The following is a 15164-nucleotide window of genomic DNA, read 5'->3' as shown; positions in this document are numbered from 1 at the left end:
AATTAATCAGATTTTTAAAAAAATGGGTGGGTTTAAGAACCTCTGTCTTAAAACAGTGGGCCAACCAACCTGGAGAGCAACTGACCAGTGTTTTTTTTTTTTAAGATTAAAGTGACGAATTGTAAACTGACAAAAGGCAAGCTGCCCTTAAAACAAAATATTTAGTAAAAGTAACATGTAAGATTCCTAGAAACATATGAGAACACAGGACTTTGTCTCAAGGAGCTTCATAATGATCATTTGACACAGCAAGCAACAGAGGGAGGTAAAGAAAGTAGGATCCAGTATTCAGCGTATTTAAAATATTTGTGCTTGGTTCTGTATGAAGACCAAAGCTAAGATGGGTTTTCAGGGGAAACTGCAAGAAGTAAAGGTAGCATCCTGAAGGTGTTATAGAATAACATGTCCTTGCATCGTTAATTTATTTCCATAGGGTAAGACATTAGATATGTCCTTGGGAACAGAGTGGCATTTGCCGCTCAGATGGCCTCTGAAATCCTGTCTTATGTGGGATAAGAAGGTTGCATGGATAGAGTCTGACAATATGTGCATCAGAAAGGAGCTGGGTGGCACCACATTTTTATCTCCTACCAACAGCCGCACAAGCAAGCTGAGTTTAATTTTTTTTCCTGCTATTGGTGAAATATCTTGTAAAGCATGGGACTAGTAAGTCTGTAAAGTGAGTGGAAAGTCCAATATTCTTGTTCTTCAAAGACTGCGATGCCAGAAACCCTTTGTGCAGTGCATGTCTTTTTTTTTGTTTTGCTACATGCCTACTTAGGGAAGGGGCAGTGGCTCAGTAGAACATCTTCTCGACATGCAGCTGGTCCCAGGTTCATTCCTTGGGATCTCCAGTTATCCATTTATGAATGGACAACAGTGACTTTGACCAGTGCTTTGATTCAGTATCAGGCAGGTTCATACAAGCCTATGTGGTTCCTCTTTTAGTTTCAGAATCTTATATTTGAAAGGTCATGATAGGGGGGAAAGGCCTTCCAGCATATTTAGTAAATAATAAAAAGTTTGGTTATCACCTTGAAGCTGTCTTTTTATTGTAAGAGCCATTTAGTGCCATTTCAAGCTTCAACTATTGATCAGGTTAGATTGAAACAGGTAGTCCCGTTGGTCTGAAGCAGCAGAACAGAGTCCAGTGACACTTTAAGACTAACAAAGTTGTCTTCTGAATCTACAAGCTTTCGTGTCCATGCACGCTTCTTCAGGGCCACCTAAGACCAAGTTTTACGCAAGGCGTAAGCTTTCGTGCACGCGGACACTTGCACCTTGCTTAAAATTTTGCTGGTCTTCAAAGTCCCCCTGGAAAAATGTGCATGCACACGAAAGCTTCTATCCACAATAAGGCTTCGTTGGGCTCAAGAGCTGCCACGGCGCTCGAGCCTTTTCTCCTATCGCTTTCCGTCTGCAGCAGTCAAGTTGGAGAGCTCACAATAGAGTGGGCGGGGTAGAGCGGCACCTCCCGTCGCCGCCTCAGGGCGGAAGTGAGACACCGGAACAACACCTTGCCTACAAAGTTCATCCGGTTGCATGACGTCACCACCGCTGGGGCGACGCGGACCGTGATTGGTGGCTGGGCTGGGTATATATAGGCGTCATCCAGAGCCGCCGGCCTCTTTCCACTCCAGAAGGGCCTCCATACGGCGTTGTTCCGCGTGAGTTGCGCGCACGCGGCTCCGCGCGGGAGAAGGGCCCGGTGGGGAGGGGGCTTCAGGGGAAACGGGGAGGGGCGCTCGGGCTTCCCGCTGTTTAAAAGCGTGCCTGGAAAATAGTCTCTCCCGGCCGGGGTGTTTTATTTATCTGGTTGATTATTGAATAGTCCGCCTTCCTCCTTGGACTCCTTGGAAATACCCATAAGGCACGTTTCAATGTGCAGCAGCCTGCTGGGGATTGCAAATCCAAGTCTGCTCGCCTGACGTCTTCACCCGAGCAGAGCCTGCGGCAGGATACGTGTGCAAGCATCTCTCTTGGATCAATTTGCTGTTTCCTTTCCGACTTTGCTGGGTGGTGGCTATGGGAAGGCAGCCCAGGCAATCCATTTGAATATATGTTATTTTGTACATTTGCACTAAATGCATAGTTACAGTTTAGGGTTTTTTTTCGTTCCAACTTTTTCAGTTCCCTAAACCTGTATTGTTCCTCTGCTTAAGATACACTGCTGGATGGTAATACAAGACAGTTTGTAGATAAGATGAGACTTCCCAGTTAATGTACCTAAAATACAGTAGCTTTCAAAGGGCAGCCTTCACGGTGCTACAATGCTCTCCTTTTGCCATGTGTTTTGCTAATGTCCTGCCTCTCTGTATAAAATGCATGCAAAGTGGCTTGCAACAATGAGTTGTGAACTATATAAAAACAAGTAGGTAAAGCCAGGAAATGCAACCTAATTAAAGATATCAGATAAAGACACCAGATAATGATTTATGTAGTTTTGGAATTTACTCTGATTAGAGAGGCTGTTTGTAGGAGCTCAGCTTTTGCTTACTCCTGTGTAGAACAAGACATTAAATGCATTGATGATACATGACATGCTCAATATTGGAGCTGTTTGCTATGCTTTTGAAGTTTTCAGTGTTTGCAGTTCTACACAGTACTTCACAATTTTATGTTTGGTTTGGCAATGACAGTAGCTGCCTTTATAGATGGCAGTTTATGCCTACATTTAATTAATAATGAGCAGGCTACACAGTGGGTGATAGGCAAATTCTACTAACTTAAATCACTCTCTTCTAGGTTTCCTGTCGTTGCTTTTAAAGGAAGCTTTCACAATGTCCGGAGGCCTTGATGTCCTGCAGATGAAAGAGGAAGATGTCCTCAAATTCCTTGCTGCAGGAACCCACTTGGGAGGCACCAACCTAGACTTCCAGATGGAACAGTACATCTATAAAAGGAAGAGTGATGGTAAGTGTAGTGAAACAAGATAGGGGAGAGCTTTTTAATTGTGTTCAGTTGTAACAATGTTAGTGGCATCTGACCCCAGCATTGTGGAGGGTTTTCCTGTCATGTTTGTAAACTGGTTTGATCTATTTTTTGCTTACAGTTTTATATATCTTTATTTTTCTAGCCCTCCCTTCCAGTACAGCTCAGGGCAGGTAAACAACAGCATGAAAACAATATATAAGCAATAATTTCCGTTAGACCAGTGCAGACTACTTGCCCCCATTTAAAATATATCAGCTCGGGGAAGGGGGGGGGGTGTTAAGGAGCTGATATTTACTGTCTCCCAGCAATGAGGCCAACACTTCTTGGTGTTTGTTTTATTTTGGGCCACGACCATACGCCTGATGAAACGGCTCCAGTTTTAACAAAGCCTAATTCTTTGTTAAAACGTGCAGTCTGTTGGGTGATCTTGGGCCAGTTGCAGTTCTCTCAGAACTCAGCCCCACCCACCTCACAAGGTGCCTATTGTGGCAAGTGTTAGGGAAGGGGATTGTAAGCCTTAAGGTAGAAGTAAGCAGGGTATAAAAGCCAAGTGATAACCCAGTCGACAATGCTAGCTTTTGTAAGTTTTGAATTAGGAAGTCTTCAGTGAAGTGATAAACAATTAAATTAAAAGAATCTCAAACTCATTAATAATCTGTGCATGATTTGATTGAAGATGAAGCCAGAGTAATTTAAATGGGAAAATAAAGCACATTGTTCTTGTAATCAGTAGCAAGTAAGCAGGCTTAGCTATGTAGTGGTGACTCCTGTCTGTGTTGAGGGAGCTTTTCCCTCTTGCACTACAGCCTGCTGTGCCTCCTGATAACCCCACATAGGGTTAGTTGGGCCCCTGGAAACAGAGTGGGGAGTATGAAGTGGAGGCATACAGTGGGAGAGACAGTTACCTGTGATTCCCTCTTCCACAGATTAAAGTGTTTTCTGAAAGTGGGGAAGGAGGTTAGGGTGCAAGGCATTGAACACAATCAAGCCAATCCAAAAATAGCGTAAGGTTACAGTGATATCTAGAATTCATGTTTTGTTTACATTTTTTCCGGTTTTCAGGACAGCCTTCAGTATTTCCTTCTGGGAGAATTTTTCTAACATTCTGACACTTTTTGCTGATACACATGAAACATGTAGCACTGAATGTTGGGGTGAGAGCTGATGGGCTGTTCATGGATTGGTGTATTCTTGTGTTGTTTGCACACTGTTAAAGCTCAGAACTGAGGCCAGTTTCTGGCCAATGAACTCCTGAGTGTCGGAAGTGTGCTATAGCAAAACGCTGGCAGGATTTTCGCTAACGCCAGGAGAGTTCTTCTCTATGACTGGAGTTTGATAGTACTCACTGCCACATGCCTGCTGTAATAAAAATGGTCACTGTTTGTGCTTGGACATTGTGAAAGTGTAGACCCCCCCCCTCCTTTTTGAACTGATTGGTCATGTGAATGGGAAATAGGAACGAGCCCCTCGTGCATGGTGGTTTTATGTGAGTGCCATGGCATTCACTGGTATCATTGGAAATAGAGAAGCAGATCAACTAAGTTAAATAGACTCCTTCCATTCACACATTCTTCTGTCCTGGTTTTTCATGTTACAGAAGTAGAGAGGTGTGCAAGGAAGTGACATTTTTGTGTGTGCTCTCTTATCCCTCCTAGTTTTTTGGATCCATTTATCTTTATTCACCCCTATGTGCAATTTTAACAACTGTGTTTGAGAGGCAGGTAGGGTGGTAAACAGTAACCCTCCGGTGGCTTTTGAATTTCAGTGATGCATCCTTAACTTTACTATCTTGAAATATTTAGGGAAGTTTATATCTCATAAGTAGTATCTTTCTTCGCAGTCTTAATTCCGATGTGGATAATAAGATCACATTGTTAGTAGCATTTTTTTTCCTGTTAGTAATTACATGCAAAAGTCAATGATACAGGGTTATTTCCATCTGATACTGCTTGTGGCCGCTTGCCTGATAAAGCCAATATCATATCTGTAACTGAGAATCTTACGATCTTGTGCGTAGGCATTTATATCATCAATCTGAAGAGGACCTGGGAAAAACTCCTTTTGGCTGCCCGTGCCATTGTTGCGATTGAGAACCCTGCTGACGTGAGCGTTATCTCCTCCAGGAATACCGGGCAGGTATGGGCACAGTTGCTTGGATGATGCCCAGCCAGAGCTTAACTTGTCAGGAAAAATGCCCACTGGTTTTTGCTGTAGTTTTTGTGAAAGAACGTAAATTGGACTTAAGGAAGGAACCGAATATGTTGACGCCCAGAAATTGATGTACTGATTCAAGGTCCTGGATAAAAATGTAAAACAAGGTTTAGTCTCTTTTCAGCAGAGCTTTATCTCAACTTTTCCCCCCTTTACTTTTGTAGCGTGCTGTCCTGAAGTTTGCAGCTGCAACTGGTGCCACGCCTATAGCTGGCCGCTTCACTCCTGGTACTTTCACCAATCAGATCCAGGCTGCCTTCCGCGAGCCGCGCCTTTTGGTGGTCACTGATCCGAGGGCCGATCATCAGCCATTGACCGAGGCGTCCTACGTAAACATCCCCACCATTGCCTTGTGTAACACGGATTCTCCCCTGCGCTATGTGGACATTGCTATCCCCTGCAACAACAAGGTAGGTCATGTTCGGGAACACTTTGCCCACGGTTCTCGTTGAATGGCTTCAAGATGTGATTTCAGATCATCTGTTCAGCAAGGGACAGCTGAATTATTGCCTTGTTTGGGGTTTTTTTGCACACTGTTAGAACTCAGAGTTGAGGTCAGCTCCTGACCTGTGATCTGCTGAGTGTAGGAAGTGTGCTACATCAATGCTGGCAGGGCTTTTCGCTAACACCATGAGGGCATTTGTGGCCCAGTGAATGGGGTTTGATAGTGATTCTTGCCACAGCTATCTGAGAAACAAAGAGATTGATAAGATTGAATCAGGAATGCCAGTTGTATGTTGGTATACATAAACCTCTGCTGTTAAACATGATACTTAATGAAAATGTTGTGCTTCATAGTTCTCTTGTGCTGTAATATTGCTCCATAGAGCTCATCCTCTGTCAAAACTTGTGCTTTTCTACTGTCATCCTTCCACCGTTCTCTTTTCAAATTAGTGCTTGGCCCTGAAAGCTCTGGGCTAATGTGTCTTTCAGGGGGCTCACTCAGTTGGTCTGATGTGGTGGATGTTGGCCCGAGAGGTTCTGCGCATGCGTGGCACGATTTCCCGTGAACACCCGTGGGAGGTCATGCCTGATCTCTATTTCTACCGGGACCCTGAAGAGGTAAAAGCCATCAGATTGATGGAGAATGGTTGCGTTCTCAGGATAACAAGGTTGCAGAGCACTGCAGGAAACGTGACTGCAAATTAAAACATAGCTTGCTTATGTCGGAGTTGGGTGGCATTACTGTATTGAAATCGGTGTTTATAAGTTGACGGAATATCTCAGCTCCCCCACTTCCCAAGCTGTCTCTTGCAGGGAGCGGAATGGAAAAGTGATTGTAAGCTGCTTTGGGACTCCTTTGGGTAGTGAAAAGTAGGGTATCAGAAACCAGCTCTTGTTTGAAGGCATGCTCCAAGTAGCACAACTGAAAATGGAGATGATGTACCTAAGGGGCAGCAGCTGTCACAGCAGCAAAATCATCTGAAGGATGGGAAGTTGGTTATTTTGACTCCTAGTGCAGAGGGAAGAAAGAGCAGTTTGTGCTGATTGCATCCCAGTTTAATTTTAATTTCTTGGAAGGTGGGGAGGTTGGTTGAACTATTAGATTAATAGTTATTAATTATTTTTGTTGAACTATTAGATTAAAGGCATGGAGTGCTAACACTGCTAGAAAAGTGGTGTCTGAATAATCCTGAAATGGTTGCCACAAAGGCCTATTATGCACGGCCGCTGAAACGGCAGCATGGAGAACGCAGAGGAGGAAGAAGCGAAGCAAACCGCTTACGCACGGGACAGAAGGCAACGGTGGCAAAACCCAGAGTATCCGATTATGCACGCGGCTACTCCGAAGCCGCTTCTGGTTGCGCCCTGGTCCTGGGAAACTCCACTTTCTTCCGCATCTCGCTTTTTCGGCGGCATACGTTGACTCTGTTGCCACTTGCAGCGTGCATAATTGGTGATTTTAGCCACTGCCATTCCACCCCGAATGCAGACCTTCCACTCGTGCATAAAGGGCCAAAGAGTCACACCCAGCATGTCCTAGAACAGGCACATGCTCCCAACTACTGTCGCTTCCCAAATGCAGAGTCTGTGCAGTTCCCTCACCTTGCCGGAGGAGGAATGGAATCTGTAATTTCAACATACATGTTCTATTCTCTTTCAGATTGAAAAGGAGGAGCAGGCCGCAGCTGAGAAAGCTGTGACAAAGGAGGAATTCCAAGGCGAATGGACTGCTCCAGCACCTGAGTTCACTGCTCCTCCACAGCCTGAGGTGGCTGATTGGTCTGAGGGAGTCCAGGTGCCCTCTGTGCCAATACAGCCATTCCCAGCTGGTAAGTACCTGAGAAATGGAACTGGAGTATATAGGGTGAAATGGATAAGGCTAAAGTTTAGATGACTGTTTTATTTGAGCTGCTTTCCAAGAGTTGTGATTACAGGGCATATTGTGGACAGATTGCCGTGATAAATCTGTTCCACATAATATATTTCTGGTAAGGGCTTAGAGGAGGAGTGTATCTCAGGGCTTAAGTGCCACTCAGCACTTAACACCCATTCAGGGCGGCTGTCTTGCCCCGAGTGCCTCCTCCTCCAACTGGCTTGCCTGTCTGTCCAGGAGCCAGCCAATTGCCTTCCGACCCTTACCCCTGACCACCCCCTCCTCCTTCCACTTCCCTCCAAGGCTCAGAGGCTGCAGATCCCCGCGTGAGACCTGCCCCTGCCGGTGAGTTCCAGGTCCTGGGGGGAGGGGGGAGGCTGTCTGCAGAGTTTTTCCGCACACCCTAATCTAGCACCCGTTGTATTCCTGAATGCAACGGGCTTGGCCCCGCCTCTTATAATATGTATTGACCTGAAGCAGGGCTGGGGTGTGTGTTGTCTTATGTGTAAAATTCTTTATGGTCATTTTATGTTTGCTTTTTTCAGAAGATTGGAGCGCACAGCCAGCCACTGAGGATTGGTCTGCAGCTCCTACTGCTCAGGCAACTGAGTGGGTGGGCACTACCACAGAGTGGTCATAATACATTCAGCAGCAAGAGTTCTTGAATACAGTGGGGGGAAAAAACAACAGAAATAAAAGTTCTTTCTAATGGTTAAACATGGCTTGCTTGTTCTTTAGTGGGGTATTGCGCAATTCAGGTTTCCCCTTTCTTCCCACCCCCTAATATTTATTTTGAAGAGGTAACTGGCGAGAGACTCCAAAAAGAGGCCAAGAAAGAGATTGACTGATACGTTGGGTAAAATGGGATAAATGCCCAGCAGGTTTATTGTCATGAAATAGTGTTTAACAGATCAAACTTTTTTATGCAAACAGGTTTTAGTTCCTGAACTTGACAAGCATCAGCACCTGAGCTGTGCATGCTTGCTCTGCTGTGTTTAATGGCGCTTAGAGCCCCTTGTGGCGCAGTGTGGTAAGGCAGCCGACATGCTGTCTGAAGCTCTGACCATGAGGCTGGGAGTTAGATCCCAGCAGCCGGCTCAAGGTTGACTTGGCCTTCCACCCTTCTGAGGTCAGTAAAATGAGTACCCAGCTTGCTGGGGGGTAAACGGTAATGACTGGGTAAGGAAATAGCAAAACCACCCTGTATTTGAGTCTGCTAGAGGGCGTCACCCCAAGGGTCAGACATGACTCGGTGCTTGCACAGGAGATACCTATACCTTTAGACTCAAAAAAGTATTTCCAGGGTTCCAGTTTGAGGTCACCACCACTGCCGTCGCCTTTTCACAACCATACATGCTCATGCCTACTCAGAACTGGCCAGTTGGAACTCTGGCTTAAGCATAGTAACAATATGGGAAAATGCCAGACTAGGACTGGATAGATAAGCCTTTTTAGAATCAGAATAATAGTTGGAAGGACCCTCATGGGTCATCTAGTCCAACCCTTGCACTATGCAGGACACTCACATCCCAATCGCTTATCTACTGTACCTTGCCACCCCCTTAAGCCTTCACAGAATCAGCCTCTGTTTTAAAATTTCCAAAGATGCAGAACCCACCACCACCTGAGGAAGCCTGTTCCACTGAGAAACCGCTCTGTCAGGAACTTATTCCGGATGTTTAGATGGAATTTCTTTTAAATTAATTTCATTCCATTGGTTCTGGTCCGTCCGTCCGGAACAAGAGAACAACTGCTCCATCCTCTATATGGCACCCTTTTAAATACTTGAAGACGGTTATCAGATTCCCTCTCGGTCGTCTCCTCTCCAGGCTGAACAGACCAAGCTCCCCAAACTTTTCCTCATACGTCTTGGTCTCCAAACCCCTCACCATCTTTGTTGCCCTCCTCTGGACACACTCCATTTGTCTACATCCCTCTTCAACTGGGGTGACCAAAACTCAACATAGGACTCCCAAGTGAGGCCGAACGAGAGCAGAGTACAGCAATCCCATCACCTCCCGTGATCTGGACACAATACTCTATTTGATACAGCCCCAAATCCCATTTGCCTTTTTACCCACTGAGTCACACTGTTGACTCATGGTCAATGTATGGTTACTAAGACTCCTAGATCCTTTTCGCACATGCTACTGCCAAGACAAGTCTCCATCTTATATTGGTGTGTTTGGTTTTTCCTACCTAAATGCAGAACTTTACATTTGTCCCTATTGAACTTCATTTTATTCAGTTTAGCCCACTTCTCGAGCCTATCAAGATCATCCTGTATTTTGTATTTCCAACCTTATGACCATGGAGGAACCCCTACAATATTTTTCAAGGTTTGAATAACCTTGGAAGTGAGGACATGCCCCTTCAGAGAAGCGTGTGCAAAAGGAAGATGTGGGAGCCAGCCAACTGCTCAATCGATTGATCATTTACCGTTTCCATTGTGGAGAAAGACTAGGCTTGTAGAGCAACAGGGGAAGTGGGCTCCAGTGACATGGTCAGCAGCCATCCAAACTTCTGGGAAAGACCACATAACCCCTGGGGAGCTGTCATGTAACCCCAGGGTCCCCCTAACCCTGGTTTGGAGTCCTTGGGAGAGATCAGTGCATGCCATAGTTTCATATAAACCCTACAGGTACTGAAAATCAGTTGAGAGATCTTCATGGACAGCACCAGGAGGCAAAGGTTAGCTCAACAGTTCTTCCAGATGATTTCTAGCTAGTAATATACAAGGTCAAAGGTCCTATTTGAATATGCTGCTTTCCCCATTTCTTGCAATAAGAACAGAACAAAGTGGCACCTTTTATGATCAAGGAAGTTTAATTCTGGGTATAAGCGTTCATGTGCATGATGTAGTGTGCATGCACACAAAACATTATGCCCAGAATTAAACTTTGTTGGGCTTAAAGGTGCCACTGGAGTGAAACCAACATTCTACTGCTTTAGACTAACATGGCTACCTACCTGAATCAATAGAATATTTATCTTTCCTGATCTCTTTGAAATATGTGGCTGGAATGGGATAACTTCTGAGATGCATGCCAGATTGTGTCACAGTCATTTAGATTTAATTTGTCCTTGCAGACAGAAAATGCTAAATTTAAGCCAAAGAATCACATAATGGAAATCTTGTTCTGTGGGAGAGGTTTCTATTCTAATATCTTGTTGAAGATTAAAGTAGTTCAGTGTGATTCTAGTGACAAATACTGGATTATAATAATTTAGAATCTCTTACTTTCCCGTAGTAGCCTACAAGCCATGTGTTGAAACATAAATACTTTGCAACTGCATAAACATGACAAAGTTGAATGTTCGTCTTTTAAAATCTTGCCTGAAAATAATATCTTTAGTTTCTGTTCTGAAATATTCTATAATCCATCCAGGGAATGATAAATTGGTTATAAAGTAAAATAAATCCTAAAAAGGATATGGGCCATTGAATCAACTTAATCCTTACAATAAGTTAATATTCAAGCTAAATTATTTCTATGTCACAGATTGATGGTGATCAGACAACTTAGCGACATGTGAAAAGTAGTTCAGTGTTTGCATGCTCTGTGAGCTTTGAATCATGAATTTCCATATCTACTCCGAGGCAGCAGCCGGGGAGGAGGACAAGAAGGAGCTGACTGATCCACGGACTGATATCGGCCCCCGAACCGGGGGTAGAGGACCACTGGGCTATAGGTTTTAACTCTGTTACAGAAACATGGACCTAAAAAGCTGTCTTTCGATTTATTCAAGAGTTCATATCTCTAAGAAAAAAAGGAGATGCTGAATAGGGAAAACGATCTCACAAGGTACGTTCTCTCAAATGTGAGGGGGATATGTGAAACTCTCAGGATATAATGCACTGAGTGCATACGTGTTAGTGTACCCCACATCCTTTTGCCTGGGTTGATTACTCAATTTTCTTACTTCCTCAGCATCTGGTCTCTAGGGATGGGGTCCAGATTTTGGTTGGTTGGTCTGAGGCTCCCCGGATCTTGGTGGAGACGGCTGAATTGCTGTTGCATGTGTTGAGGTAACCGGCAGAGCTCCTTTCCCAGCATCAGGTGGATTGCTTCTGGGATTGCTTGCTTCTGCGGCAGGATTGTTCTTTCCGCTAGGCGATGGATTTCTTTCTTAAAGAGAGAGTAGAGAAAACCAATTAACATACTTTGCCCCCAAGATTTTATTAGCTGTACCGGAAAAATGGTCAAGAATGCACTTGATTTATATACCGCCATTCCCAGAAATTCTGGCTCATGGCAGTTTACAACGTATACAATAAAACAATAAAATCACAATTCATAAAAACAGCAATCCAATAAAATATCTTAATATTGCACAATCCCAAGATGGCAGTAATAATTAATAAACCCAGACCTCTAATGCTATGGAATTAGATGTTGGAGCAGCTGAGGATGGACACACTTCGGGGTAGTTCCTGCCGGTCTAGTACGTGAGCATGGCAACTGGGGGGGGGGTCCAATTTCCCCACTAAGTGTCACACTCGGCGTCAACCAAATGCCTGGCGGAAGAGCTCCGTCTTGCAGGCCCTGCGGAACTGAGAGAGGTCCAACAAGTGGCCATCTGGAGGGACCTGACTGAATCTGCCATGCAGTAAGCAAAAGGGAAGGTCTGAAAGCACGCACAAGTGAAGGCTTTTCTGAAAACTGCAATGTGTGTATGGGATTATTTTCATTTCCGTTACATTTTGTGCTGCTTCTAGGACAGCGGTTCTCAACCTTATCTTCGAACCAAATTATCTACATCAGTGGTCCCCAACCTTTTTATCACAGGGGACCAGTCAATGCTTGACAATTTTACTGAGGCCCGGGAGGGGGGGGGGTAGTCTTTTGCCAAGTGACGTTGCTGCCACCTGAACTTCTGCTCTACTTGCTTTCCCACCGGTGCCCCTGACTTCCTGCCACCCACTGGGGGGCGCTGCCAGCAGCAGCTGCGCAGTGCCATGCCGAGGGGGAGTCCCAGCCATGGTGGCCATTGGAGAGCACCAAAGGTGAGCCGGCGGCAGAGTGGCAGGGCAGCCCCTGAGGTAGCAGCTGGAGAGGAGGATGAGGAGGAGCCGTGGCCCAGTACCAACTGATCCATGGACCGGTACCGGTCCCCGGACCAGGGGGTGAGGACCACTGATCTACATGACAGAGCCACAAAATGGACACATGTATCCTGGTAAGGCTTCCTACAGCCCCACTGGAACCCAGTGCTATTGTAATATTGTGGGGCTGGGTGGGGGAGTACCTCTGGGGAAAAGCTCCTCAGTAACACTAGAGGGCCTTTTACTTCACAGTGGGATAATAACCAGTTGGTGACATCATTGCCTGAAAAGAGGCTGGCATTTGCTAATGATGCGCTCGGTGTGCAGTAGTTAAGAGGGCCGACTTCTAATCTGACGAGCTGGGTTTGATTCCCCTCTCCTTCTCCACATGCAGCTAGTTGGGTGACCTTGGGCTCGCCACAGCACTGATAGAGCTGTTCTCATGTGGACAGAGGATGCTGACTCTTATTGCCGCTCATATCTCCTTGGGACCCAACTTTCCCTGTGGGTAAGAAGTGTTTACATCAATTCCTGCAGCAAGGAACTTTGGTCTGCCCATCGTTATTCTTTTGCTTTGGGGAACTGGGTTTGGACAGCTGTAGGTTCTGCCGCTTCTTGTTGAAGGGGTAGATCACCCTGTATTGGTTGCCTAGGGGGTGGGATAATCCTGATTTATTCCTTTGGCATAGCACTACAGGCTTATTGAAAGTACTCAGTTGGCCCAGTTGTTTACCTTCAGCTGGTTTGGACTCCTCAGTTGTCTTCGTGCATGGAACGAACAAGTCTTCTAAATCTTGTATGGCAGGATTGGTGGAAGCTTTGTTGTTTTTCTTATTTTTTGCTTCTTCCCGTTGCTGCAGCGGTAAAATAGATACGATTTGTTCAAAAGTACATAGCTCTTTTCTTTTGAAAGAAAGGCCCACATGATTAGATATTGGTTAAAGGGTTGGGTTAGGCTTTGCTCTGCTACTTCAGGCCTACACGGCTACCCACCTGAATATTTGTATAAATCAGTTCATGAAAATCCAAGCCCCAATCCACTCCATCTGTTTAATCTTATTATTATTATTATTATTATTATTATTGATGAATGTCCTGTTTTTAATGGGTTTTTATCTGGGTTTTATGATGGACCACCACAAGCCGGTTTTGAGAGTGCCATATAATAATATGAGGAAGAAGAAGAATTTTAATGAATGAGCAAGTCATTACACTCTCTTGGTGTAGTGGTTAGGAGTGCGGACTTCTAATCTGATGAGCCAGGTTTGATTCGGCACTCCCCCACGTGCAGCCAGCTGGGTGACCTTGGGCTCACCGTGGCGTTGATAAAGCTGTTCTGGCCAGACAGTAATATCAGGGCTCTCTCAGCTTCATCTACCTCACAGGGTGTCTGTTGTGGGGAGAGGAAAGGGAAAGGGGATTGTAAGCCTCTTTGAGACTCCTTCGGGTAGAGAAAAGCAGCATATAAGAACCAAATCTTCTTCTTCTTCAGTAATCTCAGGGCTCTCTCAGCCTTACCTCCCTCTCAGGGTGTCTGTTGTGGGGAGAGGAAAGGGGAGGCGAATGTAAGCTGCTTTGATACTCCTTCAGATAGAGAAAAGTGGCATATAAGAACCAACTCTTCTTCTGACCCAGCAGTAATATCAGGGCTCTCTCATCCTCACCTCCCTCACAGGGTGTCTGTTGTGGGGAGAGGACAGGGAAGGCGATTATATGCTGCTTTGAGACTCCGTCAGATAGAAAAAGGTGGCATATAAGAACCAACTCTTCTATATATGTGATCTTGTAACTCCCATTTCATTGTCTGACCAAGTGTGCCATGCACACAAAAACTTACACCTTGAATAAAACTTAGTTGGCCTTAAAGGTGCCACTGAACTCCAACTTTGTTCTGCTACATTAGGCCAACATGGTGACCCACCTGAATATTTGTTTAAATCAGTTCAAGAAAATCCAAGCCCCTGCCCCAATCCACTCCAATGTGAGATCAAATACACACACTTGTGTTTGGGATACTGTACTTCTGTTTACCTTTTATGCACCAGCTGTAATTCTAGACATAGTTACAGTGCTAACAGTTCAGGTGTTTAGAACCTCACAAACCGTTTTGGTGGCAAAGGTTAATGTTGTTATATAAGAGCTGGTGATATTAAAATTTCTTAAACTGCTTCGAGCAGGTCTCTGAAAAGACGGCGTGGGAATATTCAAAATAAATACAGCAAGCATTTGCAATTATTACCTGAATTACTACTTGTGCTTTCCACTTAACAGGAAACACTTGAAGTAAAAAATGCAAAACCCTGGCTTTTTCATTTGAAAGTCAATATGATGCAACACAAACATACCATCTGCATTTTCCTCTTCAGCTCTGCGTTTGCTTGTTGATATGCTTCAGCCACTGCATTCAGGTAATATATGGCAAGACTGCAAAAATAAAAAAGCACGTTTAAAAAAAAATCTCGAATGCTTTTCAATGAGGTTAATACTTATGGGTAATATTTAGGCATTTTAAGTGTGTTGCCTGATTTAAAAGTCTTGTGTGGCAAGGGTATAATTTTGGAAGATTTATGACAATTTATGAAGAACCTTTTACATAAAAGTGACACATAGCATGCTCAGGATTAGCCATAAATCCCAGTCAGTTTGAAGCTGCAC

The 15164-nt window shown here is 44.8% G+C and overlaps 2 protein-coding genes and 2 non-coding genes across 5 annotated transcripts in view; 3 read left to right on the top strand and 1 right to left on the bottom strand.

The window, feature by feature from the left end:
- The first annotated feature begins 1515 nt into the window (after positions 1–1515).
- On the top strand, positions 1516–8179 carry RPSA (ribosomal protein SA). 2 transcript variants are annotated; one of them, XM_077304586.1, is made up of 8 exons: positions 1516–1667; positions 2746–2913; positions 4952–5070; positions 5310–5555; positions 6079–6207; positions 7250–7418; positions 7766–7807; positions 8011–8179. In XM_077304586.1, exons 2-8 carry the CDS (start codon positions 2781–2783, stop codon positions 8100–8102), a joined length of 930 nt encoding a protein of 309 aa, XP_077160701.1. In that variant the 5' UTR covers positions 1516–1667; positions 2746–2780; the 3' UTR covers positions 8103–8179. The 2 variants fall into 2 exon arrangements, with proteins under 2 accessions (XP_077160701.1, XP_077160700.1); XM_077304585.1 differs by having other exon boundaries at positions 8008–8179.
- On the top strand, positions 4134–4290 carry LOC143821189 (small nucleolar RNA SNORA62/SNORA6 family). Its single transcript, XR_013225727.1, has one exon. It is a non-coding gene; the product is annotated as a small nucleolar RNA SNORA62/SNORA6 family (small nucleolar RNA).
- LOC143821190 (small nucleolar RNA SNORA62/SNORA6 family) lies at positions 5671–5830 on the top strand. The gene has a single exon (XR_013225728.1). It is a non-coding gene; the product is annotated as a small nucleolar RNA SNORA62/SNORA6 family (small nucleolar RNA).
- A 164-nt stretch (positions 8180–8343) lies between the features above and the next one.
- Positions 8344–15164, bottom strand: part of LOC143820172 (transmembrane channel-like protein 2) — a 50290-nt gene continuing 43469 nt past the window's right edge. Inside the window, exons 18-20 of the mRNA XM_077302638.1 lie at positions 14855–14933; positions 13243–13363; positions 8344–11592 (exon numbers count right to left, since the gene is read on the bottom strand). Of these exons, the coding sequence (XP_077158753.1) occupies positions 11405–11592; positions 13243–13363; positions 14855–14933 (388 nt within the window). The 3' untranslated portion in view covers positions 8344–11404. The remainder of the gene's footprint in view (positions 11593–13242; positions 13364–14854; positions 14934–15164) is intronic.

This window comes from Paroedura picta, chromosome 11 (assembly GCF_049243985.1).
Source record: "Paroedura picta isolate Pp20150507F chromosome 11, Ppicta_v3.0, whole genome shotgun sequence".
NCBI lineage: Eukaryota > Metazoa > Chordata > Lepidosauria > Squamata > Gekkonidae > Paroedura > Paroedura picta.
Note: the sequence above shows the minus strand (reverse complement) of the source record. Positions and strands in the feature narration are given on the sequence as shown.

Excerpts from the sequence above, each read along its gene's own strand:
- RPSA (XM_077304585.1), top strand. The coding sequence starts at position 2,781 with ATGTCCGGAGGCCTTGATGTCCTGCAGATGAAAGAGGAAGATGTCCTC. Across the intron at positions 6,208-7,249 it reads TCTACCGGGACCCTGAAGAG|ATTGAAAAGGAGGAGCAGGC; the intron begins GTAAAAGCCATC and ends ATTCTCTTTCAG. Across the intron at positions 7,419-7,765 it reads AATACAGCCATTCCCAGCTG|GCTCAGAGGCTGCAGATCCC; the intron begins GTAAGTACCTGA and ends CTTCCCTCCAAG.